The sequence below is a fragment of the Oryzias latipes genome, chromosome 1 (assembly GCF_053564925.1).
Source record: "Oryzias latipes strain Hd-rR chromosome 1, Olatipes_Hd-rR_3.1".
Lineage (NCBI taxonomy): Eukaryota > Metazoa > Chordata > Actinopteri > Beloniformes > Adrianichthyidae > Oryzias > Oryzias latipes.
Genome location: NC_136237.1, coordinates 17,108,846 through 17,136,071, shown reverse-complemented (window position 1 = coordinate 17,136,071; position 27,226 = coordinate 17,108,846). Strand labels below are relative to the sequence as shown.

At 41.1% G+C, this 27,226-nt stretch overlaps 1 protein-coding gene across 6 annotated transcripts; it reads right to left on the bottom strand.

Annotated features, from left to right (window-relative positions):
- Nucleotides 1–379: 379 nt before the first annotated feature.
- Nucleotides 380–26,551, bottom strand: LOC101159647 (bromodomain-containing protein 4). Of its 6 annotated transcripts, none has more exons than XM_023958785.2 (22): nucleotides 26,387–26,551; nucleotides 23,831–23,976; nucleotides 16,875–17,115; nucleotides 16,693–16,785; nucleotides 16,079–16,216; nucleotides 13,096–13,228; nucleotides 12,364–12,950; nucleotides 11,907–12,278; nucleotides 11,640–11,768; nucleotides 10,917–11,192; nucleotides 10,291–10,511; nucleotides 10,116–10,216; nucleotides 8,520–8,795; nucleotides 7,411–7,500; nucleotides 6,950–7,339; nucleotides 6,093–6,740; nucleotides 5,112–5,212; nucleotides 4,854–4,974; nucleotides 3,289–3,419; nucleotides 3,015–3,199; nucleotides 1,809–2,055; nucleotides 380–1,722 (listed from the first exon to the last, which is right to left on the bottom strand). In XM_023958785.2, the coding sequence occupies exons 3-22, from the start codon at nucleotides 17,001–17,003 to the stop codon at nucleotides 1,654–1,656; spliced, it is 4,437 nt and encodes a 1,478-aa protein (XP_023814553.1). In that variant the 5' UTR covers nucleotides 17,004–17,115; nucleotides 23,831–23,976; nucleotides 26,387–26,551; the 3' UTR covers nucleotides 380–1,653. The 6 variants fall into 6 exon arrangements, with proteins under 6 accessions (XP_023814553.1, XP_023814554.1, XP_023814563.1 ...); XM_023958786.2 differs by having other exon boundaries at nucleotides 1,809–2,052; XM_023958795.2 differs by having other exon boundaries at nucleotides 8,538–8,795.
- Nucleotides 26,552–27,226: the final 675 nt, after the last annotated feature.

Below are 27,226 nucleotides of genomic sequence, written 5' to 3'. Positions count from 1 at the left end.
ACATCAGAACCATCATCTTTTTTTTTCATAATTTTAATACTTTTCTTAAAAAAGGATGCTCCATTATCTGAAGATGAACCTGCTGACCTCAATGCCTCACTCATCAACATACAAACACATTGTTCTGAGTATAATAAAATCAAAAGAAAACAGTAAAAGGTAGAGAGAAGAAATGTTCAAAACGAACTTGTAAAAAGAAGAGATTTAAAAAAAAAAAAAAAGTGATTATAGAATTGAAAACACGCTTGGTTCTTACCCACCCCCTTCATAAACTAAGGAGGGGGGGCTTTCACTTCCATAAGAACACAATAGTATACAAGTGACCCAAACTGTTAACATGGAGGATGAAGACGACAAGGGCTTCATCTGAATAAAAGCATTTCATACGGATTGTTGTGGAGATGACGGCAGAGGACAGGATAGGCTGAAAACAAAAAAACAAACAAAAAAAACATGTACATGAAATAGAATTATTGTAGGAAGTGAATCAATTGGATGCACTAAAAGAAATGGAGACCTAGTAGTCATAACTGCCTTGAAACCGCTTCATCACCTTCACAAACTGTTGCATAACTTCCGATTTAAAAGGGGGATAAAGGAAAATTAAATAGCAATAAAACAGGCTTTTTTATCAAGTGAGAAGAAAACACTTTATATGTTAAAAAATTAAAAAAACGAGTGTGAGGGAACATTCAGCACTGAATAGATTGGTTTTTGGCATGGATAGGAGAAAAAAAAGGAGGGGAAGTGTGAAAGCACAACACAGACAAAACAATCCTCTCAATAGAATCATTAAAAAAGTTTTTCCTCTTCTTTACAGTAAACTCTACAAAATCAAACCAGCGCTCAAAGATGAACACAAAGACGAGCTTTGCTCCCCACAATCAGAATTTCTTAATATCTTTTTCGCAGCCTTATTGTATATAATATATATTTATATATTCATGTATCTATTTATATATAGTATGTATAATTTGAAGGGCGGGGTCATTAGTTTACAGGCCAGAGCACTAAGGCAAAGGACAGACTCTGAAACGGTTGGAGAGCGACTCCTTTGTGACTTGAATGTATAGCAAGGCCCCTGCCGTTCAAGCTGCAGGGAGAAGTTCAAGGAAGTGAAAAGGAAGGACGTCTTAGAAACGGGTCTAAGTGGTCCGGGTCTTTCTCTCCCCGCTGTGTCCTGAGAAAAACAATAACATCTCAGAAGATGGCCGAGGCCTGACCCCCTCCGCCCTAGCATCCCAGGGAAACCAAACACTAAATGATAGAGACGAGGTTTAGTGAGAGGAACATGTAAGAGCTGATTATTTTTTCGTCCACCGGTTTCTTTTAGAAAAAAAAAAAGCCTCTTAGTATCACACGCCAGGGAAACGTTTTTGTTGAACTTTTTTTTTAAATTAACTGAAGCTTTTGTTTAAGCATCATCACCAGCGGCTTCCTTGATGGAGCCGCTCATTCTATTGAACCGCTTTCAACCCCTTCTATTCACAGGACACAAGCCAGCTGTCTCAACTACTGAAAGAAAGGGAGAGTCACTATAAAGTCTGTGTGATGTGGGTTAGGGTGCTGAGCAGCAACCGTGTGTGTCATCTCACTTTTCTATTCTTATTGTCAGCTGTTTATGTGCGATGACAGGGTGTCCGCACGTCTTTCTCAGAAGAGATTTTCTTCAAAAATTGCCATCAGGTCACTCTGAAAGTTTATGTCAATGGTGTCAGCCATCTGCAGACGGAAGACAAAGGAAAAAGGAAAATTAGTTTTACAGCCTGATTCCAAAAAGGAATATTTGTTTGTAGTTCAGTCCGTACCGCCTCTCGTCTACGCCTCTCCTGCTCACGCCGGCGAGCCATCTCCCTCTGCTGGTCGAGAGCATTCTGTGCAGCCGAGGTTGGTGGGGGAGGGGCTTGTTGTGGTGCAGGCGGGGCTTGTGGTGAATGAGTGGGCGGAGTTGAAGCTTGGGGTGTAGGTGCAAGTGGCGACTGTTGCTCCTGACTACGGCGGGTCTCTCCTTGCACTCGACGCGACTGTTCCACAGTGTCGTCGTCGTCCCGACTACTAGAAAGAAAAAAATGGGAGTGAAGGAGCTGCTCTCTTATCACCTAGCTGATTGGTCAGTTTAAACTTGAAAAAATTGTAATAAAGAAAAAAACATAGAAAAAAAATAGGATTAGCAAGAAAATGTAAAAAAGGTATCAATGACAAATAGAATGACTGAGACATAGCTGTTTCTCTATAGAATTTGGTACTTCCTATTTAAAACACAAGGGGGAGGGGTCACTCAGTCCAGTTTTCATAATAGTCAATGGTTGTGATTTTTATGTTTAATGTTTTCAACTTGACAAAGGGAATCTTAGCCTTTTCTCTCAGGTTAAATACACCTGAAACAATAATGTTTCGTCACTAAAACAGCCTGAAACTGAAGCATCCCTGAAGGTTCTCAATAAAAATCTATGAGCTGGGAAATCAAATCAAAACTTTAATCCTAACAGTCTTGTGAAACATAAAAAAAAAGAGGACAAAGATGATATCAACTTTATGGTGGGATCTGCAGTTAAAGAAACTTATTGTTTGTCATTTCAGAATTGAATCTTCTCAGTGTTTCCGTCTACATGCTCTGAGAATTGTGTCTAGTACCCTAAATAAAGTCCAATTCCTAAAGCTAATTTCATCTTTTTCAGAAGTTAATAAAAAAATGTTGATTCACATTTTATGGTTCTGTTTTTTTTCCAGAGATGTCGCTGGCAACACTTAAAAAAAACAAATGCTCTATGATCGACCAGAACTCTGTGACTGTTGACACGGTCAAAGTGCCTCCGCTGATTCTGACATGAAGAATGTTGTTTTGCACCGACGTGCAGCCCATTACTAATGCAGAGTGGTGTAAAACGGCACAAAGTCGCTTTTCTCTGCTTCAGAACCCTCTTGAATTACGTCAATTGAATTAACACGGGGAAGCCAAAGGGTTAAAACAACGTATCGCAATTCAGAACTCTGATTTGGAACCTCCCACTCACCGTAGTTTTTCCTGCTCTCGTCTGGCTTGCTCCGCCTGTGCTTTCAGCTGTCTTTCACGCTCCTTTTCTCTGGCAGCCCGTTTGAAATGCTCAAAACTGCCACTGGAGGAACGCACCTGAGACGCCGGCGTGGACTGGCTCTGTGCCAGGCTGGCCCAGGAGCCCATGTTCTTTAACTTCACATCCTGCAGGGGACACACACAGAATAGTGCAATGGTGTAAAAAAACTGAACAAAAACAGAAGTTTCATTAATTGCTTTGGGTTTATAGACACCTGTGTCTTTTTGGGTGCGATTGGAGTTTTGGGTTCTTGCTTGATTTTGCTGTCCTGGGAACAAGGCATAGCCGGAGAGACCGGGAGGCGGGGAACAGGGCGAGAATCCTCTGTTGACTTTGTCTCTGACCCTGAAGCAGACGCGAATGAAAACTCTTTAGAAAGATGTCATTTCAGCCACTATCGTGCATGAGCACCAGAGATATTGCAGAGAAATTCAGTGAGAAAACGGCACAAATTCCTTTGAAGATGCAATTCAAACATCCACGTCTCTAGCTGGAGAGTTAGCAGCTGTGTGCGCACAAACAGGACATGCAGAAGAAAACACAGATTAGTTTACAACACATCCAAACCCATGTGCAAGCCCGCTCATTCATACGGATCACAGCTCCTGTACGGGCATTGATGCTTGTGAAAAAAGGAAAAGAAGCAGAAAGAAACGTCCTGCTGTGAAGGAAAACCTGCAGCATTTACATGGGGACTTATTTATTGGCCTCATTCTCTGTAAGGAAAAACTGTTTGTCCGGATCCCAGAGCAAAATAGATGGAACATGTCTCCATCATGTCATAATGAGATCTGAACTCAGGAGAAAAAAAGGTTTTAGCAGACAAGAAGAGGAAAAAAACAAAGAATTAAGCATAAAAAGTTCAAAACGCATAAATACAAAAATATCTAAATAGAAAATATTTTTTCCAGAGATCTTATATGGTCAACTTGTTTGCTGCCACCTCAGATGCAGATCTATTCGACCACAATTGTAACATAGATTTTAGTCAAAATGTGACAGATTAATAGATGTGTAGGTGAATCTGTCCACCCGTCTGGTTCAAACACCAGTTTTGTCTCTTCTAGAGGCTACAAACTCATTAAAAACACTGTTTGCCTTTTTGATCCATGAAAAAAAAGAATCTAAAAGCAGCAGCTTCAGATAAGGGTTTGTGGTGCAGAGGTCGGGCAGTTGATCTCTAAATATAGCAGGTTTGGTTCCCTCCTTGGAACCAAACCTGCAAGACTCTGAACTCCACATTAATTATTGGTGGATATAGGTTGGCGCCGGTATGATGCTGTATTCATGCTGGACATATAACACACTTTTAGTGCGTTGATGAATGCGTGTTTAGCATATGGTGTTCATACTGAGCTGTCACTACCCAATACTAGCACATTTACCTACAGTTGGAAGAGGCCTGGTGCAAATCTCACAAATCTTGCTCCAGGCTTTTTCTTTCACAGCTCTATTCCAATATGAAAGGCTTGATGTCATATCATTCTGGTTCAGACCGCAATTATTCATTTGTCCTCCATAATCAAGTTTCAAACGGTTGGCACTTCCGTAAATTAAAGGGGACGCCATCCAAACATCACTACCAAATCACAGTCCCTGATTGGTCAAAGTTCAACAGGTTTAACTTTTGGCTTGTAATAACGCAGAAGCCCTAAAAATGCAGTGGCGCAGGTTTACAAAGACTTTTCATTGGAAACAGTCGCTGGAACCCGCATATCAGAGCTGGGTGTGAATGCAGAATTAGGTTAGAACCAGACTGAAGAAAACTCTTGTACTCACTGGGTTTGCTCTCTGGTTTGTGTGCATCCTGGCGAACTGCTGGACTGAAGGGAGAAGGAGGCAGAACAGGAGAGAGGGAGGGCTTTTCCTCCTTTACTCCCACCAGGTTGGACCTCTGCTCCTACAGAAAAGTGCATTTAGATGGTCAGAAGCAGAAACAGAAACATAACTCAACCATATTCAAGAAATCTTTTTCAACAACACATTTATTGAGGAACAATTGAAGAAGTTAAAGATGCAAAGTTCTGAACAGCTTACATGCTTCTTGCTCTGTGGAGGCGACTGTTGCCTTATTGTATTGAACTGAGGCATCTGAGGAGAATGCATCATCATAGGAGGCGGACTGTCTTGCAGACAGCCTAGGAAAACAGGAAGCAAGTTACGGAAATTCACACCCATTTGTTTTATTGATCTGTTTAACCTGAACAGCAAACATCTTGAGCCACATGTGACAGAAAGCAGAACCAAAGCTGCTTTCTTCATTTAACATAGGAAGAAACTGTCATCTTCTGTCTGGAAAACCACTGCACTGGCTAGAATACTTTGAAGACCCACCCTGATGAAAATATTGTCGTCGTTTTTTTTAAACATGTTGTTTCCGCATTTTTCTTATGAATGTATGTGGGACATACATGAAAACAAAATTAAGCTCAAATTGCATTTCTAAGCATTTCTTTAGACAAAAAAAATAGTTTTAAAAAAAAAAGCTCCATGTTCTGCTCCATTCTGATGCATCCAATTGTAGACAAATACGACTTGATTTTCCTAATCTGAGCTGACATCTGGCTCAAAAGTGTACAGCTCCAATATTGCTCGCCATTTCTGTTGCACAACTAATGTTAGCTTTGGATCGTGGAGGCTGTAAGCTAGCAGGAGGGTATAAACAGCTCTCAGTTATGTGTGATGGGGAAGAGGAGGCAGGGTTGCTCCTCATCAACAGTCTCACTCACAACTCAGAGGTGAAAATCACTGAGAAAACTATGTCCTAAAATACGACAGGTTCTTTGAATTTGGCTAAAAACGATATCATCATAAAAACACCGGGTATGCTTTTAAAAGAAATCAAAAGTTTATCGGAGTGGGCCTTTAAAGTTCAGTCAGTCATCTTAAATAACCTAAAGCGACTTAAAATAATGAATACAAGACTATGGTTTGTAGAAATGTTTGTTCATGCTATTTAGAGACTATAAACATCTATATCCTAAAGTGGTATTCTTTGTTAGGATCTCTGCGGCTCACCTGTGGAGAAAAGCTCTGGTTTGTTCTGTGGTGATGGCTGTTGTTGATGCTGCTGCAGCTGCTGCACCTTCTGCTGCAGCAGCGCCCCCTTCTGCTGCTGTGACTGCGTGTGCGCATGCTGGAACGACTGCGGCATGAACCCGGAGCTGTGTCTCTGCGGCAGGGTGGGAGCGCTGGAGGACATGACCGTGTTCAGTGCCGAAACCAGCGGGGGAGCGACCTGCATGGGCGAATGTTGAGGCAGCGGCAGTGGCTGCGGCAGCGGCTGCGGCAGCGGCTGTGGCAGTGGTAGCGGCAGCGGCAGCGGCTGCGGGGCGGGCCTAGCCTGAAGCGACTGCAGGAGGGTATGGACTTGACTGAGTGGCGGGGTTTCCGGGTTTGTAGGTGTTGGCTCCTCGTCGTCCTCTAGCAGGGCTTGGGGAGGCTGCGCCGATAAAGTACCCAGGATGCCATGAGACGGCGGTGAAGGGAGCCGTGGTCGGGGGACAGGTTGGGGCAGGTTGAGAGGAAGTGCAGGCTGAAGCTGTGGTGAGGAAGATGGAGGGATGGAGGGCAGAGAGGGTGGAGGCGGCTGTGGGGGTTTGCGTGCAAGTGGAGCAGCGCGGTTGCTGGGTCTGGATGGTTGCTGGGGAAGAGCATTATGAACTGCTGCATTCAGAAAAGAAAAAAAAATTAGAAACATTAGTTAGTGAATAACAGAAAAACTTCAGTTACCCAGAGAAGATTAACATTTGAATAATGCTTTATTTAACTTTATTTAAACATAACAAAACATTAAACTCTTAGAAGAGCTTAGCAATGAAGAAATTTACTGTAAATTTAAAAGTTCTCATCAAGAAGCTGCTTTTCTATCATACCTGGGGAGGCTATGATCGGATGTTGGTTTAGGAAGGGGTGTGTCTCAGACGCCATCTGGCTGGGTCTGGTTGCACTGAGAAGGTCGGGAGCGGCAGGGGCGCTGGCGGTGGAGACGGCTGAACTAGCCTCTGTGTTGGACTGAGTCAGGTGAGAATTCATGAAGTGAGGAAGAGGATCAAACCCCGGAGTCATTAGCTGGGACGAGTCCAGAGAGGGCACGGAAACGGGGACAGGAAGAGGCGGAGCAAACGGCGGTTTAGGCTGGAATAATTGAGGCTGCGGCTGAGGAGCAGAGGCGCCCGGTACTATCCCGCTGCTGAGGGGTTGCTGGAGCGGTCCCTTTGTGTCCTTGTTGGTCAGCTGGGTTTTCTGCGGCTTGGGAACCAGCCCTGCAGACAGATGCAAGGATGAGCCAAGAACAGCTTAAAGAACCAAGCATGAACCATAGGGGGGCAGTTACCATTATCAGAGTCTTCACTGTCAGACGAGTCACTGCTGCCAGAAGATGAGGATCCCGTCTTCATCTTCGTCATTTCCAGAGACTTCTCCACTTCATGAGACAAACAAAACCACAAGTTTTAGAACTTTCAAACTCTTAGAAGTTCATAATTAATGAAGACATTTTCAGTTCAAGTTTGCTAGCTGATTCTTCAACCATATTTAACCAAGTCAAAATATTGTGTTCTGTATTTTTGAAAAAAACATAAATGTGTCCAACTTTCAGAGAAAAAATATCTTTTTTTTCCTTTAAAGTTTCTTGTTAAACGCCTGTTACTTTTCTGTAAATAAATCTGTAATAAATGCTGCGACTGTTAGGAAAACAAAAAAACATACTACCATATTTTTCGGACTACAAGTCGCTCCGTAGTTTAAGTCATGGACGCAAAAAAAAAAAGCAAAATAAAGAAGAAAAAAAATCATATACAAGTTGCACTGGCGTAAAAGTTGTCCTTTTGGGAGAAATTGATTTAACAAAATATGGGAACAAGAACGGACATTTCATCTTAAAAGGCAAATCATAATAACGAAATAGATATCAATGACACATTAATGCTTATTTAGCTTCATGAAACAAGGAGGAATCGAGTTTATTCATTTCAAATGCTTTCTTTTCATTCATTTCTTCCAGCGCACTATTCTTTATTTTGATTGGCTGTAGACCTTTTCAGTCGGTCTCCTCCTTGCCGTCTCTCCTGTACAGAAAGTGTGCAGTTTGCCAGAGTTACAGAATCTTCATCGCGATCAGATATATGTTTGTATTCTACAATACGAGACATATTTTTGTGCAAAGGTTTGAACTTTGGGAGTTTAAACAAAGGTGAAAAGTGTGTAAATGTTAATGTCTGTTAAATTGCGTGTGTAGTGAGGGGTTTGACAGCTTTCAACCATCTGTAATCTTACTTGGCAGATTTCATCCATCACGGGTTATTTTTACAAAGTTTAAGGAGAGAACACTGCACACACACATTGATCTATTTATCTGTATGTATATTATAAACACACACATACTTCTGAAACAACTTGCAAAATTGGTGACTAATACTTCAATATGAATGTATGTAAACTCACAGATAAGAGGAGGCGTACCTGAAGCTTTCTTCTTCTTCTTGAGGCAGCTGGACACATACTTCTCCAGCTCTCTCAGAGTTGAGGGTTTGAGCGTTTCAAAGTCGATCTCGATCTCGTCAGGGTTCGAGTTTTTCAGAGAAGGCTCTCGAGTCTGGATTATGTGCACGACTCGACCTAGTTTATCACCAGGCAATTTGTTGATGTCCAGGCTCAGCTGGCGCTTCTCCTCGTAGGACATCGGTTTGCATCTATCAGCAGGCACGCCAACAAATGCATCTGAGGAGAGAAGGGCCATGAATGTGAGGGAATTTTTACCTTATTCAGGTCAAATGCCAACAGAACGGAGCTAGAGATCTGAAAAGGTTATTATTTGGAATAGAATCCTACTGCATTTTGGAAAACAAAACATGGTTTTCCTTTGTGGTAACAGGAACGCACAAAACAGCTAAAGACCATTATCCATCATTTTTAAGGCAGGCTATTTAAAGAATTTTAGGAGGATAAAGAAAATGACAAATATGTTAATGATAAATATATTAATTAAAGATCCAATAAAACTATTCTTCACTCTTGTTTCATGCTAAATAACAAACTTCATAAATATTATGTGATGGAAATTAATTAGTGTGGATTAGTTAGATGCAACCTTTTACATTAAAGTGCAGCCAATATTTTGGACCTTTCGGTTCTGCTAATTCTAGAAACAAGTTTCTCACCAACACAGAGACTAGGCCTGACCAATAAATTGCAAATTTATCGTTATCACGATATCAAGCTGTGCAATGCGCATATCGCAAAAGTCTGATATATTGCGATAAATGTGCTAAAACAATCATGACGTACTTAAAGAATCAAATAAATCCATTTATGCATTTGACCAAATCGGATAGACCCTTTATGTTGTTGACCAATCGGATGGACCCCTTTTAAGCTAGACGCTATGTAGACGAGGGTCATTTGGAGTATAATTTAAGGCATGTGGACTCTTATTTAAATACAACTGTTGCAGTGAAATGGAAATGATGTTTTTGGTTGTTTTGCTATTCACGTCTCGCAAGTTATATCGTCATCACAATATTGATCATTTGCCTCATATCGTGCGGCCCCAATAGAGACACAAATCGTGTGCGGCCCTCCCAAAACCCTTTTTTTTCCAGCACAAAACACATGTCCACATGACCATAAATCAGTTCATGGTAACATCTCCTGCTTTGTTCATTCAACAAAATCGGCCTAAAATTGACTCTAATGACCAACAAGATGAATTGCATTAATCAGTTGATGCTATTCATCTTTACCCTAAAGGTTTAACTGTGATTCCACATTTTTGTCTCCATTTCTGAAACAAATGTGCTGTGGATCATTCAGGCATAGATAATTGCCAGGGGAGAAAAAATACAAAACATATAAAAAATGAGGGAAATGGACAGAAACACCCTTTAAAATTAACCATGTGATTCAAATGCTCTGGACTGCTCATTAAGGGTTATATACAATCTGGAAATTTAAAAAAAAATGAGATTATGAGCCAAATGAAGATAACCAGTGATCTTAATTTAAGAGCTGCATGAAACAGTGATTGTGTGACAGACGTACCAAGGTTATCCTCTGCTTCCAGGGAAGCAGAAGGAACCAGAGGGACTGGGCCTGACGGAGGGGGGACAGCTGGGCGACTATTTTTAATTCCTTCTTTCTTCCTGTGAGAGACAAACGATTAGGCAGCTGCCAGTTCAAGCAATAACAATGAAAGTGATACGCATAGGAAATCTACCCGGGCTTTTTCCTTTCTTTCTTCACCACCACAGCCTCCTTGTTACTCTTGTTCTTCTTTAAATTCTGGAGCATGGTGAGTTGCGTCTCTACAGGTTCCTCCACTCCTGCTTTCTTTTTATGCTTTTCTTTCTTTTTCTCTTTTTTGTCCCTCTCTTTCTTCTTGGGTTTGCTGGCCTGTGGTTGAGAAAGTGCTGCCAGCTGCTCGTGCACAGCCTTGAGCTGGAAGACACAAACATGTCGTCTTAAAGGATGTTGAGTCTGGAAGTTTGGCTCCGGCCAAGTTCCAAAATGTTTGGTAAAGGTGATCTGCATTCATCCCCCTCCTCCCGCCAGCTTTCAAGGCTGGCTTAGAAATACTGATTTAGATAATGTAATATTGATTAATCAAAATCTATGTATCAAATTTAAATTAAATTGTTTTGTTCCCAAAAAAAATTGACTTTTCTGTTCATCTTTGACGTACAAATTTGATCATCTTCTAAACAAATGTGACACTTCCTTCACTTGTATGAAAACTCTTTCTACATCATCAAAATGTTTTAAGGAAAAGACATTTGACCAGTTAAACATTCAGTTTCATCTTGTCAAATCATGAACTTGTAAAACAAAAATGAAAGGTTGTACTTTGGTAGCGATGGCCATCTCTACTGCTGAGCCCTTCATGGTTGCTCCTTGTCTGACCTGTTCCTGTAGCTCAGCCAGTCGTTGTTGCCTGTCTTGCTCGGAGTCGCCTCCTGAGGACTCTGAATCCGAGGAACTGGAGCTGTCATCTTCGGAGACAACAGGAGGCGGAGCCTGTCGAATGGAAGGTGCAGGGTGGAGGGGCAGCGATGGAGCAGGAACAGGGGTGGATTCTTCAGGGTCATCAGGCATTTTGGCAAAACGCATCTCAAACACATCCTGCAAAAATCAAAGAAAATACAGAGAACATAGTTGGAAAAAAGGATAAATATTAAATTGAAGAGTCTTAAATATATTAATTTAACCCCCTCCTCCCCCTGATAAAGTATGACAGCCATGCAAATTATGACAAAAAACATGGAGAAATTCCAAAGGCCTCAAAAATTGAGGCCAGCATTTTTACAATATACTTAAGTTTTATGAAATGAATAGAAAACCTTTAAAGATGAACTGATGTAAAAATACATTCTTTCTAAGATAGAGATTTTCCCTTCCTGACACACAACTTTTGTTTAGGTTTGATAATCTGAAAAAACTCTAATCAAGAACTTTTTTTTACAAAACAATATTTAATAAAAGGGGGGGAAAAAAATCTCAAACATTTCAATTCAATAATACAAATATCTTAATGCAGTTTCTGTGTCGTTATTAAACTGTGGCTTTTACCTGTAATTTGCGTGCCATGGAAACCACGTCATGGTCTGGAGGATTGTACTTGTAACAGTTGGAAAACATCAACCTGACGTCTGCTGCAAATTCCTGTGCATCTCTGTACTGCCTATTGTCCAATTTTTTCTGAAGACAAATAAGATTATCATTCACTCTGTTCAAAATGTATAGGTCAGATTTTTTAAGTTTATTCCTAAAATATAGGTCTACAAAAGTAGAACACAACTTAGAGTTCCAATCAGAAAGCAATTCTCACAAAGGTACCTTGATGGTGCTGAGATCCATGGGGTGCTTGATGATGTCATGATAGTCATGTAGGCCAAGAGCTTTAGCGTCGACGGGCTTGTAGAAAGGCCAGGCATACGCCACATGCTTCTTAGACAACATTTCTTTAAGGAGGCGTGCGCAGAAGCGCAGCTGTTCCTGACGCTTTGACGTCACCGTCCCTCCCGTCTCCAAACCCCCTCCCAGGTGATGCTGGGAGTCTGGCTGTAAGGTGTCTCTTTTGGGTTGCTTGAGCGGCCGAACAGCCTCTCTGCGGGGCCGAGTAGCATCGGATACAGGGGGGGACTCACTGAGCTGGTCGTTGGCCGTGGGTGTGGTGGTGTCGGCTTTTCTTTTCTGGCTCTTTCTCTGCTGTTGAAACATATAAAAGTCCACATTAGTGAGGAAACATTTCACTGGGCAGCCTCTGACAGCCTATGCACTGGGGAATCCTCACCTTTATGAGAGCTGGGGTGCTAGGCATCATGGGGGCAGGATGAAGGCCTGGGTGTGTTACAGTTGGAGGAGCAACAGTTGCCAAACCTTGACCCAGGAGATCTGGGGTTGAGAGGGGGAACGAGGGGACCAGATGGGGAGCGTGGTTGGGGGGTGTGGGAGGAACGCGTGGAGGCTGGGGCAGTTGTTGCATGGGTTGTGGCATGGGTTGCAACATTGGCTGCAGCATTGGCTGTGACATGTGCTGCGATAGCGGCTGCGACAATGACTGTGAAATGGGCTGGAAGAGAGGCTGGGATAGTGGCTGTGGAAGGGGTTGCGATAGCGGCTGCGACAGCGGATGGGACAAAGTCTGCAACATAGGCTGGGACATGGGCTGCAACATGGGTTGTGATAAAGACTGCAACATAGGTTGTGATAGAGTCTGCGACAGAGACTGGGACATTGGCTGCGACATAGGCTGCGACTGCAATGGCGCTGGAGCACCACGGTTTTGTGGAGTGGTTGATGGGGATGAAAAGCCTCTGGTGTTCGGGGTGGTTGATGGGGAGGATGACTCATGGCCTGAATCTGATTTTGTTGATAGACCTGGAAAACAGTAAACAGTGAGTAAGGACAAGAACATCAAGAGAGAAGATTTGATCATAGAAACAAACTCTTGTGCAAGTTGTTCAGAATTACCAAAATCAGCAAAAAACCCTTTTCCCGCTTGATTGTAAAGATAAAAACGTACCCAGCTCTCGTCTGACACCTCGCCGCCCTTTGGTCAAAACAGAAATCTCTGTCTCCTCTTGTGGCATCTCTGTGATCTTCTGCAAAAAGAGCTTTTCCAAGGCCTCTGCCATCAGGACAATATCATCCCCAGGCTAAACAAAGAGCCACATGGGTGTGTGAGAGGGCTTCAAAGACGGGTCAAACAGCAGGATAAAAGACAACAACACACCTTTCTTTTTCAATGAAACAAATGCATTGCTTGAAGGTAAGAGAGATTAAGGTAAGAGATTCAAAAAAATAAAGTTGCGGATTTGTGGAAACTTGTAAAAGGGATATTTATTATTTTTTTCTACAGCAAGGGTGAATTATGCAGGCTTCTGTTACGAAACCTGAGCACAGAAAATTTTCCTCTGTGTTTAAAAACAAACAATGAATCAGGATTTATGCAAACACAACATTTGACAAATTGTTTTGCCTTGCAAGATGATCTGAGACTTGGTTGTGTTCTCAGTTTTGCAATGGTTTTCTATTAAAAAAAAGCTGTGTTGCTTTTATTTGATTATTTACAAATCAGAAACTTCTGCAAATCAACAACATTGTTTCATTGAATTATTGTCATCTGCAAAAAAAAAAAAAGAAACGCAAATGTTTTTAGATTAAAAAAAACATTTCTGTTGCAGCATTTTAATTAGTAAAATAGTTTTTTGAGAAACCGAGGCTAACAAACATTTAACAGCAAACTTCAGCTGCGTTCAGACCTGTCCGTGAAAATATTGTCTTCAAAATAAACCAGTCTGTGGACTGAAAAAGGGTTTGGACCACTGGTGTACAACTGTAAAACTGCTTGTTTACAAAACACAATAGGAAGGCTATGAAGCATTACTATTATACTGTGATGCATCTACAGTCAAATTTTAACAATAAAAGTAGAAAACCAAAGTCTGCTAGCTTGATGCTAACGTATAATGGAAATTCCCCTAGGAAACTAATGCTAGGTGTCACTGCACCATTAATGAACTTGTTTTCTTGGAAAACTTATGGTGTTAATATATGCAACACAGTGCTTACTGGAATAGCGTATACTTTGATTTCGATTCGGAACAAGGTACAGTGGACTTAGCGGACATTTGTGAGCCAACGGCAGCTTTCTCATGACTTTGGATCAAAAGATAAAATAGGTGCCTTAATCCCCTAAACATTGAGGAAACTTGATGAAACTCGCAACGTTTTCCGTTTCAAACCTGAATTCCTCACGTCACATCGTGACGAACAATGTGAAATGAGCGTGGTAAGGAGCGGTCACAGGTTCAAGCCCAGGTGCAATCACATAAATGGACGACCTTCTAAAAAATTTTTCAAAACTGCAGAATCACTTAAATAGTGTCCTGTGACAAACTGATGGTGTTCAGCACAGATAGGGAAGACGTGGTTTCGCAAAAGAAAAAAACCTATGTGATTACCAAGTTTTCCCATTGTTTTCTATCAGCAAAACGAAGGCGATCCGCAAGATGTAAAATATTAACGACTTGCTTAATTTTAGGTCTATTGAGCTATTTTACCTTTTTGTGTGAACTAATGCTAACGCTCAGTCGACATAAACATACATTGCTGACTAAACACACAGCTTTATTTACTCACAGCCATGAGTCTTCCAAACTCTTTTAAGGAAACATTTTTAAAGTAACAATTTGTGGTCTAAAGTGTTGTTTTTTTTGCTTAAATCTTCTGGAATAAAGTGTAATGCTATGGCGCGAGCTCCACCTAGTGACCAAATTGAAACACACTCCAGCAGAAGCAGAACGTTTTTTTTGTAACATGAATCTGTTTAAACCCTTTAACTTCAATGTTAAAGATCGGCTCATTTTTGTTGGAGTTTCTCCGTTTGAGAAACCATGTAGCACTGTATGGTGTTCACAATCTCATCGGTTTATTATTTCACCGATACATTTTACAGTATGTGAACTGTATCTGATTTATATGAATATCTTCAAAACATATATGTATTAATGTATTTTATACAATCAAGTCTGAATGTGTAAATTGTGTAAAATGGAATCAAACCCAGTGGATCGAAAGAACCGAATCTGTCAAGGCTCTGGTAAATCGAATCGAATTTGAAAATTATTGATGCCCAGACATAGAAGTGCACTTTTTAAGTGTTAGATGACAAAAACAAAAGATTATAAAATACAAATATGAGACAATCTGGATCTGTGTATTAAATATGTTCATTTTTTTAAATGTAATTTAAACGTATCAGGTAAGGACAAAATCGAATGACTCTGCCCCAAAAAGACCTGATCTGGACATCTAATATTTTTTACGATAATCATTTTTTGCTGGTATTCCTGGCTAACTGGGGGTTTCACAACAAAAACTATAGTTATTAAATTAAAATATTTCTTTAAAAAAAAAGATGAATGTAACGTTACAAGCAGTTCCCTCATATCTGGTCAATGCTAGTGAAAAATAGAAAGAAAATACCCGCTGCAACTGTGAACTTCACATTATATGTTTCAATTTTGTTAATATAACAATCAGAAGGGATTTCAGTACTTTGCAGATATGTTTTTAATATTAAAGGCATGTTTGATAAATAGATGTGTTTAATGTAAGAACATAAAACCATTAAAATATTAAATAAAAGGAGAACTTTATCATCATAAAATTAAGTGTAGCATTTGTTTGTTTTGGAAAGTTTAAGGTCTTAAAAAAAAGTTTTTATTTTGGTTTATCATAAATAGTAAAACAAGAAGCTGCAATGCAGAGTCAATGGTTTAATGAAAGTGTCACTTCAGTCAATTTTTTTTATTTGCTTTTTGTACCAATTATCATTTTTTTGCTTAATACATTGGTATAATTTTAATAAAGACAGCACATTGCTCATCTGTTTCTTATATAATGTTTTTTTTCCCAAGTTTTTGAATCAACATCTATTCCAGTTTAATGCTACCGTGCTGAACTGTTTTTGTTTTTTTATGGAAGGAGAAAACGCTGCAAACCTTGTTATAGATGTAGCAGTTTGTGAACATTGTGTTGAAGTCCTGGATACATTCCTGGGCATTCCAGTAGTAATTGTTCTCGAGGCGTTTTTTTATCGTCCCCATGTCCATAGGAGTCTTGATGATCTTATAATAGTCCTTCAGGAGGAGAAAAGAAAAACATGACATTTTTCTTCATCTTCCTTCAGCTCAAAAATCATTACTCTTCAAGAACTTAAATATCAAGTCTTATTAATTCAGCATAATTTACCTCTATTATGATTCAAAGAGCACCTCTAAATTTGTCATATTGATTGCTTCTTATATTCTCAGCAGGACTTAATTTGGCCTCATATTATTTTGAAAAGAAAGTCTGAGATATAAAACAACAACAAAAAAAAACAAGATGACAGATACTACACTACATCCACTTGATAACTGCAAAATAAGAAGTGCTAAAAAGACTAAGAAGGTCAAATTCGTAAAAATTGGACATGATTCTTGAAAGATCTGCTTAAAATAAAATCAACACTTCATTCCAACTAGCTGTGGGGTGCTTTGCATTAAAAGGTCATTTAGGACCTCATAAATCCACAGTCTGATTTAAAGCACGAGTAAACAAATGATTGACTCACAGGCAAACCAAGTTTAACTGCATCTACGGGTGCTTGGAAGGGCCATGCAAAATGATGTTTCCATAATGTCTTCAACACCACTTTATGCAGATACTGGAAAATAAGGACAGATCACACCATACAGGTTAACAGAAGATTTAAAAAAAAACACTGGTACAAACTGAAGCTGAAGGGGTGAATACCTGCAGCTGGTTGGTCTGACGTTTGGCTCTGGTAAGGTTCCATGTTTCAGGGGGTGGGGGGTTGAAGGGAATAGGGGGTGGGGCAGAAGGTGGGTTCTGGCTGCTGCCTGCCTGCAGTCCGTCCCCCATCGCAGCTTTGAGTTGCAGTGGCTGAGCAGACAGTTTAGGCAGACTGGACCTGGCAAGGGCAGGTGGGAGTGAAGGGGCCCCCCTCAGGCCATTACACTCCCCACGCAACTCTCTGGACAAATGAGAGACGAGAGAAGCTGTTGGAGCTTGTAAACATACAAAATATAGAAAAACTGCTAAAATGTCTGACAGGCAGCAAAAGGAATCACCAAAAAAACAACAACCTGGATTGCTGCCTTTTAAGCCAACATCTGATTGTTGAGGACAAACTAAAGGCATCAAACACGTCTGACATGCAACCATGTTTACATTTTGGGATCTGTAGAATGGTAATTATTTACCAGACCAGAATAAAAGTCTTCCACTTTCGGCTTCTCCCATCAGGGGTCGCCACAGCGAACAAGTCGCATGGTAAATTTGGCAATGTTTTACGCCGGATGCCCTTCCTGACGCAACCTTCTCAAACTGGGCTTGGAACCAGCAGAGGTAGAGAAGGGAACAGGGAGCAGCCCGGAGTCGAACTCGGGTTTCACGGATGGAAGGCGCCGCAAACCAGCATGAGCTAAACTGGCTCCCTTACCAGAATAAAAGTACAGTGTGAAAAAAAGTATTTGCCGGTAACCAAAACTGCAATTTATTCCACCAAAAAAGATAAAAAGGTCTGTAATGTTCATCACTGGTAAACTTCAACTGTGAGGCAGAATGGGGGAAAGAATCAAGGAAGTCACATTGTATGATTTGCAAAGCTTATTTATATAAAAGGTGCAAAAAAAAAAGGATTTAGCTCCTACAATCAAGAATTCTGTCCCTTATAGACTTCGCCTTTGAGAAGCTCTTCTATCAACCTTGTGTTGCTAGTATTAAAGTCACCTGTTTGAATATAACCTCTACACAATTACCAAGACCAAAGATCTGTCTGAGGACACCAGGGATACCATTGCAGACCTGAATAAGATTGAGATGAACCAATCTACAATAAGCAAACAGCTTGATTAAAAACAGATTAACTGTTAAAGCAATTACTTTTAAAGGAACATCTTCATCACAAAGTGATAGTTGCAAGTTTAAGCTGTTAATACAGGCAACTAGGAGGACAGAGGATCCTCTTACAGAATAAGTTACACGTCTGTGAGAGCCAGAAATCTTGCTCATTTGTAGGTGACCAGAGACAATGTCATTTTCTGGACTTTTCTTTCTCGCTTTGTCTCTCATATTTGAGGTATACCTATGATGAAAATTACAAGCCTCTCTCATCTTTTTAAGTGGGAGAACTTGCATAATTATTGGATGACTAAATACTTTGTGCCCAACTGTATAGAAAAACGTTTGACCTCTTGTCATTGCCAACCAGGGTTACATTACAAAACATTGAGGAGAACCTTAGTTTTTGACTGAATACGTATTTATTGCCCCTATGCAAGGGCCTCAAAAGTAGCCAGTAGCCGGCACCCGGTGAAAATTCACCATCTGTAAGGTAGTTACCGGTTCCTTTTTGATGACAAACAAAAGTTTCATTTAGTACCTTACAGTAAATAACCTGTGTATGAGGAGTCCAAAAGCAGCCACATGAGAACAGGTTAGGGGAACTCATAGTTGCCAACAGTGATAGAGTAAAAGTTAAGAACTAAATCCCCTTTCTCTTCTACATTCAAATCAGCTGAAATAATGCCAAATGCCTGGCAAATGCATAGACAATAGAAATTACACATAGAAATTTTCCAGTCAACGACTCACACCTTCAGCGCTCAGGTTGTAGCCTCCTACTCTGAAAACCTTTGAGGTCCCTGCCTCTATTTATTATGTCATGTTTTGCATTAAGTCATAGGAGGATAAACATTATTGATACAAGCCACTATAATATCTGTACTGATAACCACCCAGATGTTAACAGTCAACACAATCTGAGAGAGACTTGTAGTTTTCATCATAGGTATACCTCAACTATGAGAGACAAAATGAAAAAAAAAACTTCCAGAAAATTACATTCTGATTTTTAAAGAATTTATTTGTTAATTATGGTAGAAAATAAGTACCGTAATTTCCGGACTATAAGCCGCTACTTTTTTCCTGCGCTTACAGCCGTGCGGCTTATTCAGTGACGCGGCTAATTTATGGTTTTAATTGGTGGCCGCCATGTACGTACTTTCGGACACAGTGAATGGTTACAATTCACTATCTAACACCAAGCACAAGTCATTTGTTTTTCAACACACCTCTAAGCAGCCAAACAGCATGGACCTCACTTCAGGTCTTAGACACTTCAGTCATGGTTCAACAAAACGAAACACGCATGCCCAGCCGCATCCCAGAATCCTTTGGTGCCATGAAACCCAACGTGCACGTGATCGCCACTACAATATGAAGAAGCTTTCAAGTTAAAAGCAATCGTTAGAAGCAGCGTGAAAAAATCCACCATCACCAACGGGTTTGGAAAAGCTGGTCAGCTGCGTGACAGAGAGAACAGCGCATGGAGTGAATTTACCTCTGAGTCATAGTGACTCGGCTGGCTGCACGTAAATATGTGGGAATAACATCAGCCTTTATTTTGTCGGGACACGACTGGAAACACAAATTGACGTGGTCGTTTAAACGGTTTCTAAGGACTGAGCGGAGTTTTGCATTGAAACGCTCACAGCCTCCGTGTGTGCTGGAGACTGCGTGTGAGCTGCGGGGCCGATGGCAGTCTGAAGGCTCCCACACGTAACAACGCATCCACCCCTCATACAAAAAACGTACAGTATTAAGTCCGATTGCTCTGCACAGACACGATTTGCTCCGTTCACCGGCGCAATGGGGACGAAGCGCTCCTCCTTGGAGCCGCCCTGGCCAGAGCTGTCGGAGAAGAAAGGAACGGGAGACAAGGAGCCCGCGGACGGACGGAGCTCAGAGGCGTCCGCGGACCAACAGTGTTTGTTGTGGAAGGAAACTTCTGACCCACGCGCTGCGAGGAGGCGCGCGTATCGCGCTGAGGCGCGTGCTTTTTAGCCGCCGCTGCTTTATTTTACTGGTGTGTTTTTTAACCAGCCCTGTTACTCCCATAACGCTGCCGCGACACAAGCGGAAGGAGAGCTTTTCCCGTTCACCCCTCCATGCACTGCTGATACTTGCTCATTCTTAAACACTTACAACAGAATGGCGAGCCGGGCATTGGCCCCGCCTTTAGCCCCTAAGACTCATGGGAAATGGGGGATCGCGGATGTAAATTTCCTCATCATAACTGAGGGATGTAAAGTTGATTATATGGTTACTGTTTGTAATTTTATGTATGATACTTAGATTGTCAATAATTAAAAAAAAAATAAAAAATAAAAAATAAAAAAAGCCATAACTGAGGAACTTGTGAACAGAATAGAGTTCCATGCTGTTTGGCAGCTGTAGATATACTCAAATACATGGGCCTCAGGCAAATCTGACTCCACCCACTGTGTGCTAATGAATCACACTTACTCTGGGAGTTAGGACTTGATTTGTTAGGATGACAATGTTGCCTAATACATGCGGCTTGTACTCCGACGCGGCTTGTGTATGTATAAAAGTAGTTAAACACGTGAAAATGGGTGGGTGCGGCTAGTAATTGGGTGCGCTTTGTAGTCCGGAATTTACGGTATTTGGTCACCTACTAAAAAAGCAAGATTTCTGTCTCTCACAGACCTGTCACTTCTTCTGTAAGAGGATCCTTTGTCCTCCACTTGTTACCTGTATCAGTGGCACCCGCTTGAACCCATTATCTATATAAAAGACATCTGTCCACAACCTCAAACAGTCACACTCAAAACTCCCAAAGAGCTGTCTCAGGACACCAAACCAAATTGATGACCTGCACCAGGCTGGGAAGACTGAATCTGTAATAGGTAAGCAGCTTGGTGTGAAGAAATCCACTGTGGGAGCAATTAGTAGGAAATGGACGACATACAAGACCCCTGATTATCTCCCTCCATCTGGGGCTCCCCGCAAGATCTCACCCTATGGGGTCAACAGAACAGAGTCTGGACCAAAGTAACAAAGGCTACCATCAGTAACACACCAGGGACTCAAATCCTGCAGTGACAGAAGTGTCCCGCTGCTAAAGACAGTACATGTGCAGGCCCGTCTCAAGTTTGCTACAGAGCATTTGGATGATCCAGAAGAGGACTGAGAAAATGTCTTTTGGTCAGATGAAACCAACTGAACTTTTTGAAGAACTCTACTCGCCGTGTTTGGAGGAGAAAGAATGCTGAGTTGCATGCAAGAACATCATACCTACTGTAAAGCATAGGGGTAGAAACATGGGGCCATGTATCGTCAGATTTTGGGTGAAAACCTCCTTCTGTCAGCAATGGCATTGAAGATGAAAAGTGGCTGGGTCCTTCGGCATAAAAGCGATCCCAAACAGACTCCCCCAGGTAACGAAGGAGTGGTTTGGTAAGAAGCATCTCAAGGTCCTGGAGTGGCCTAGCCAGTCTCCAGATCTCAACCCCATAGAAAATCTTTGGAGGGAGTTGAACGTCTGTGTTGTCCAGCAACACCCCCAAAACATCACTGCTCTAGAGAAGATCTGCATGGAGGAATGGGCCAAAAAACCAGCTGCAGTTTGTGAAAAACCTTGTGAAGACTTACAGAAAATGTTTAACTGCTGTCATTGCCAACAAAGGGTATATTACAAAATATTGAGTTGCACTTCTGTTATTGACCACATATTTACTTTCCACCATAATTAGCATATAAAATCAAACAACGTGATTTTCTGGATTTTCCCCCCTCATCGCTGAGGTAAACCTATGATGAAAATTACCGGCCTCTCATCTTTTTAAGTGGCAGAACTTGCACAATTTAAGAACTCTAAATGTTAAAGAGCTTTGCATGAAATGAAACCCACTCCAGAACAAACACTAATGTCAAAGTCAGGTAATCAACACAGACTCACATATGTGGGTTATATTTTAAACCACACAGTTCAGCCAAAAAATAACAACAGAAGGGCATAAAAGCCAGAGAGACTACAAAAATCCTGAATGCAGAGTCAAATGATTTTCTACAATCTTGACAGCAGATCCACGTTTCAAGGACACGCGGTGTTAACTCGAAAATATTTATTAATAAAAACGGTTTAATTACCATTTCAGCTATATATGTCAAGAAATTCTATACTGTGAATCGGAAATGGCGTAATAATGCTTTTGTCTTACACGTGGATGCAGGCTGATGACAAAAATGACCATTATTTCTTACTTCTGTCTTACTTTAAGCAGTTTAGGTTAATTGAATAAGAAAAAAACTAGTTTACAACTAGCAGACTTGACTTTAAGCAATAAACAATTGATTGTTAAACACTATCACAACAACATAAAAGCTAGTACTGCCCCTGTGGAGCACAAATAATTGCAGACATGCACAAATTAGGAGCTTTCAACAGTGTGATGTTTTTGCTTGACTGACAATATGGCTAATATTTACTATTGGATAACTTCCTAACAAGTGGCCTGAAAACCAGAATTCTAGCAGAAATTAGGGGTCTGACGATAACCGCATCACCACGGTGATGACGGTCGTTTACTGAACTTTTTTTTTTGTTAAAGTTCTACATATGGTGCGTGATTGGAACTATAATAAACGCATTAAACACATTCATCTTTGCTGATAATTAAATTTTTCTGCTAGTCTTGTGTTCAGACTTCAAGGGTTTCTGGGAGAAACCTTTTATTACTGTTCTCCTTTACTCCCTGCACAGCGCCTCTCACTCACTCTTGCGCTGCACGCGCTCCCTCTTTTTACACACATGCGAGTGGTTTCAGCAACACACACATCCTCATTCTACGACAGAAGTTTCCGTTTCACGAAGAAATACAACAAATTTACTGTGTTTTAATTATTAATTTCCACTGTATTCATTTCCATTACAAGCTGCGTGCATTCTTGAGTGCGCGACAAGACCGCCCGCTGGAGGATTTTGTGTCGGGGAAGGAGGGGGGTGTTGCAGAGTCCAGACACCGCGACTCTTACTGCTTCATCACAGCGATGATCAAAAATCCCACACTGTCACAGCTGTACTCCAGATCAATCACCGTTCTTCTGGCGGAAACCTTTAATTACTGTTCTCCTTCACTCTGTAACACCAAACATGAACGCGGACTGTTAGAGTGCGATGAATATCACTACGTGCTTTTTTTGGGAACTATTTTGTGCAGCGCAAAGTTACGTGTCTGTATAAACAAAGGCAGAGCCTCCTGCACCGTGTTCTTCATGGGTGTCAGGCTTCATGGCTACCGGAAAGGTGACAAAGAGTCTGCAGTCTCGTTTATTACTATGCAATATATAATACCCTGAGAAGATGTCTGTACCAGAGAGCACAGGTAAAGCCTCGTGTGCAGCTTCAGAGCAGTCCGCTGCAGAAGAATCAACACGCACCCCCAACGCACGTGTGTGCCCTCCTGCCTCCTACACACGCAGCGCGCTGACACACACACACACATAGTCATTCTACAACACCTATACAGTTAGTTCATTAGTTAGATAGGTAGTAGTTTGTTGTTACTGTTGTTTGTTAATAAAGAATGTGCGTTGTAATTGTATTCATTTTCGGTGCGGCCGCCGGGGATTGTGCGTTTGGCGGCGGCGGGGTGTGTGGGTGTGTGTGTGTGTGTGTTTATCACCGCGGTGATCAAAAATCCCACACAGTCACTCTCTAGCACAAATGTTATCGTGTGTGGCCACTGTACCTGCACTGCCAAAAGTACGAGGAATGTGACGTTAAACAATCTTTTTTTAAATTCAAACATTAACAAAAATCCAGCCATAATTTTTGGAGAAAAAAAAACACCATGACATTTACTTCTTTTGAGGGAACTTACATGTTTGATGCTGTGCAGCGATGGTCTAATACTCCACTGTGGTCATCTCAGTTGGTAGGGCAGCAGTTTCCTGTCACATGAAATGGTCCTCAGTGACACGCCGTGGGGGCATGAAACCACAAAACACGGAGAGCCGAGTGTCACACCTACAAGAGACAGATCAGAACACTTCAACATTTTAAATGCAGGCTGTTTTTGTTCAGAAAGACCAAACCTATTCAGAGAATTGAGTAGAATGTCCTATCAAGCATAATTGAAATTGGACTTATTGCAACAATTCTGCAGAAAACTACAGGCAGGTATCCACACAAACAGCCTTCAATTTTGAAACACATTTTAATGCAGTTTTAAACAGATTTAAAAATGACGTGACTAACACATTTTTCTTGTATATGCGCCATCTTGTGGGGTCTAGATGACCCCATCATTACATTTACCCGTTATCACTTCCATGACAAAGGTGGACAGAATTTCATGTCTGCCATGGAAATGAGTGAAAATAAAAAATGACAGAGAGAAAAAACATTCAGCGCTCTATCTTTTGGGTTCCAGATGACTCCACTCCCAACATTAACGTGCCTTGGATAGCACAATTAGGCCTTTTCTGGTGTGCGTGGCGGAAAAAAAACAGTTATTCTTATTAATCATAAGAATTGTGTAATTAGTATAGTAATTACTGTAGATTATTCTCAAATGAAAAGCAATAGAACATCGCTAATATTCTCAGACTCTACAAGCCTCAGATTTTCACTTAAACTTTTAAGCTCAAAAGATCTGTAGATTTTTACTTTGCAAAGGCAAAACCCTTTAGACAGTTATATTTCAAATGCACAGTCTTATGTTTGACAAATAGCAAAAGGTTAATGTTCTCACGCCAACTTTGAGTGTGAAGGTGTCATGATCTCAGTTTGTTCTGGAGACATGAGCACCACATTTCTGTGTACAGTTTTCCAAAAATATTCTTGAGTAAAAGCTTTAGCTTTGCTTTGCTGGACTTGAGTTGTTCCCCGTGTACTTCTAATCATTTTTAGCCAATATCAAAAAACTTGAGTCGTTTTCTAAGACATATTTTCTGCAGAGGGACAGTAGTTCCTTAAAACTTCACCTCACAGTTGTGGGCGGGTCTGTTGGCGTGGAGCAAGCCCCCCCTCACTTCCAGTCTCACATGTGTTTACGCTCCCCTGCAAGCTTACAGCCCCTCATCACCCCAACCGGTGCAACAAAAATGGTGAGCAATATTGGAGCCATACAGTTTAAAGCCAGATTCTAGCTCAGATGAGAAAAAAATAAATAAACAAAACATACATGGATCTAAATGTCTACAATTAGATCCAATTAAATGGAGCAGAGCAGGGAGCTTGTGGCTTGCCGTAGGACCTTGTACGTCACACTTTTCCTGACAGCATTTTCTCGTGTGCTGCTGATTCACAATGATTTGAATAAATAAATACTCAGAAATGCAATTTCAAGCTCCATTTGCTTTATACATGACTTCAATCATAAGACAAATGCCAGAAAAACATATTAAAAACGACAAAAACGTTATTTTCATTATAGAGGGTCTTTAACAGTTTCTTTCATTTTTACTTTTTCCTCTTTTATCTTGTTTTGTTTTTCATCTAAGCTTGTACTTTCATAGTGTTTGGGGGGGAAATAAAGGGTCAGATGTGGTGCAAATGTAATCCCAAATCCGAAAAACGTACAAATGACTCCCAATATCTTTATCACTATGCAATTTATGTTAGATCCTACAGGAATTTAAATAACCAGCACACGACACGCACACACACCCTTGCTGCAAAGCTAGATTCTGAAGCCCAAACGCATATAAAATGTCACGTTCCGCTTTAAATGCAGTCATTTCGAAACTACCACATTTATCATAAGACGCACAAAAACAAACAACATTCAGCAAGACGTCAACCGCGAATAAATTATGAAGTTTAACAAAGAAGTAGACGCTTTACGTTTTTCTAGATAACCTTCATTACATCGCCATGTTCGCTGACTTCAAGTGACAGCTCTGCACGTAAACAGTGTTCCAGAATACAGCTTCCACGAGATTGGTATTCTAGAAGTGATGTACGCCCCGGTTCACGTGAGTTTCGGCGCCATCCTGTGCAACTTACGCAGCCGAGAGGACGTAACTTATGTCACGAATACGGCCTACGGGGCTACAAACAAACAGCCTAGCAGCTACCTGGCTAGCATGAGACCGAGTTGCCGCTAACATGCACACTGACAGCACGTAGAACCAACTGTCACCAACAAAAACCGAACACAAAGACTGTCAGAGGTGCGATACGGCCGACAACGAGCACAAAGGCGTCCAAACGCACCCCTGAAAAAGACAACAAGATCCCTAAATCTGGTGTGCCCGAGCCGGTGCAAGGCCTGCGCAGGCAGCTCATGCTTCGCCTGACGAAGGGCTCACTGACGGAGCGTCAAATACAGCACTGATGACCGCTGGGAGACCCTCGGCGGATCGACGGGGGTTTACGCTTTCCTATCATCTATTCGTGTCGTGTTAGCGAATCCATTAAAACCTAGTTTTACCTTCTTCAGGCGCTTGTCAGCAATCGCAGCCCTTCCTCGCCCCAAATCCAGAACAAACAGTCCCGTTCTACGTCAATGACGTCACACGTAAGGGGGCGGGCCTGCCCGCGCGCCATCTGAAATGTCACGTCCAGCTCCTCCTCTCCTCATGCAATACCATGTAACATTCGGAAACGAGGTTAGTGTTGCTCAAAAACACCAAATATTCTAATGTCACTTACTGTATTTTGACACACTATCATGTGTCGTTTGTTTACCTGTGTGACATGCTTAGAAAAGGTAAGGTTACAAAATAACAGGACATTTTTAAGCTTACAGTTTGAATTCTGGCACATTAAAAACTAAAACAGAACATTTTTAAGGACCGTTTCTCTCAAAAAGCCTACAAAATTGTTAGGAATGAATTGTTAAAACTATTTTAGTGAAGTCTTTCTGTAACAGAATAAATGTTTTGTTTGTCACGGGGTTTGAAGTATTTCCATTATGTATGTCCACGAGTCAAACCTAGAACACAAAATGTTCATAACAAAAAAATATAATTTAAACAAACGATTTATTTATATGAAAGAAAATGGTAAATGCACATAAATCTCCAAAATTGCCTTAATTTTCATAAATAGCAGGTTACAAAGCAGCATATTTAGAAATAGCTTTATTTGAAAAGATGGAGAAGGAATCTACAACTTAACACCTTTGCAGATAGAGGCTGGCCTTTACATTTGGAAAACAAAAAACATTTTACTTCTTCATCCAGTATATTTGCTGTGAAAGAAATGCGTAAAAATTTATCAATTTACCCAATTTTTTGTTGCAGTTTTTCATCAAATCAACCCTAAATCC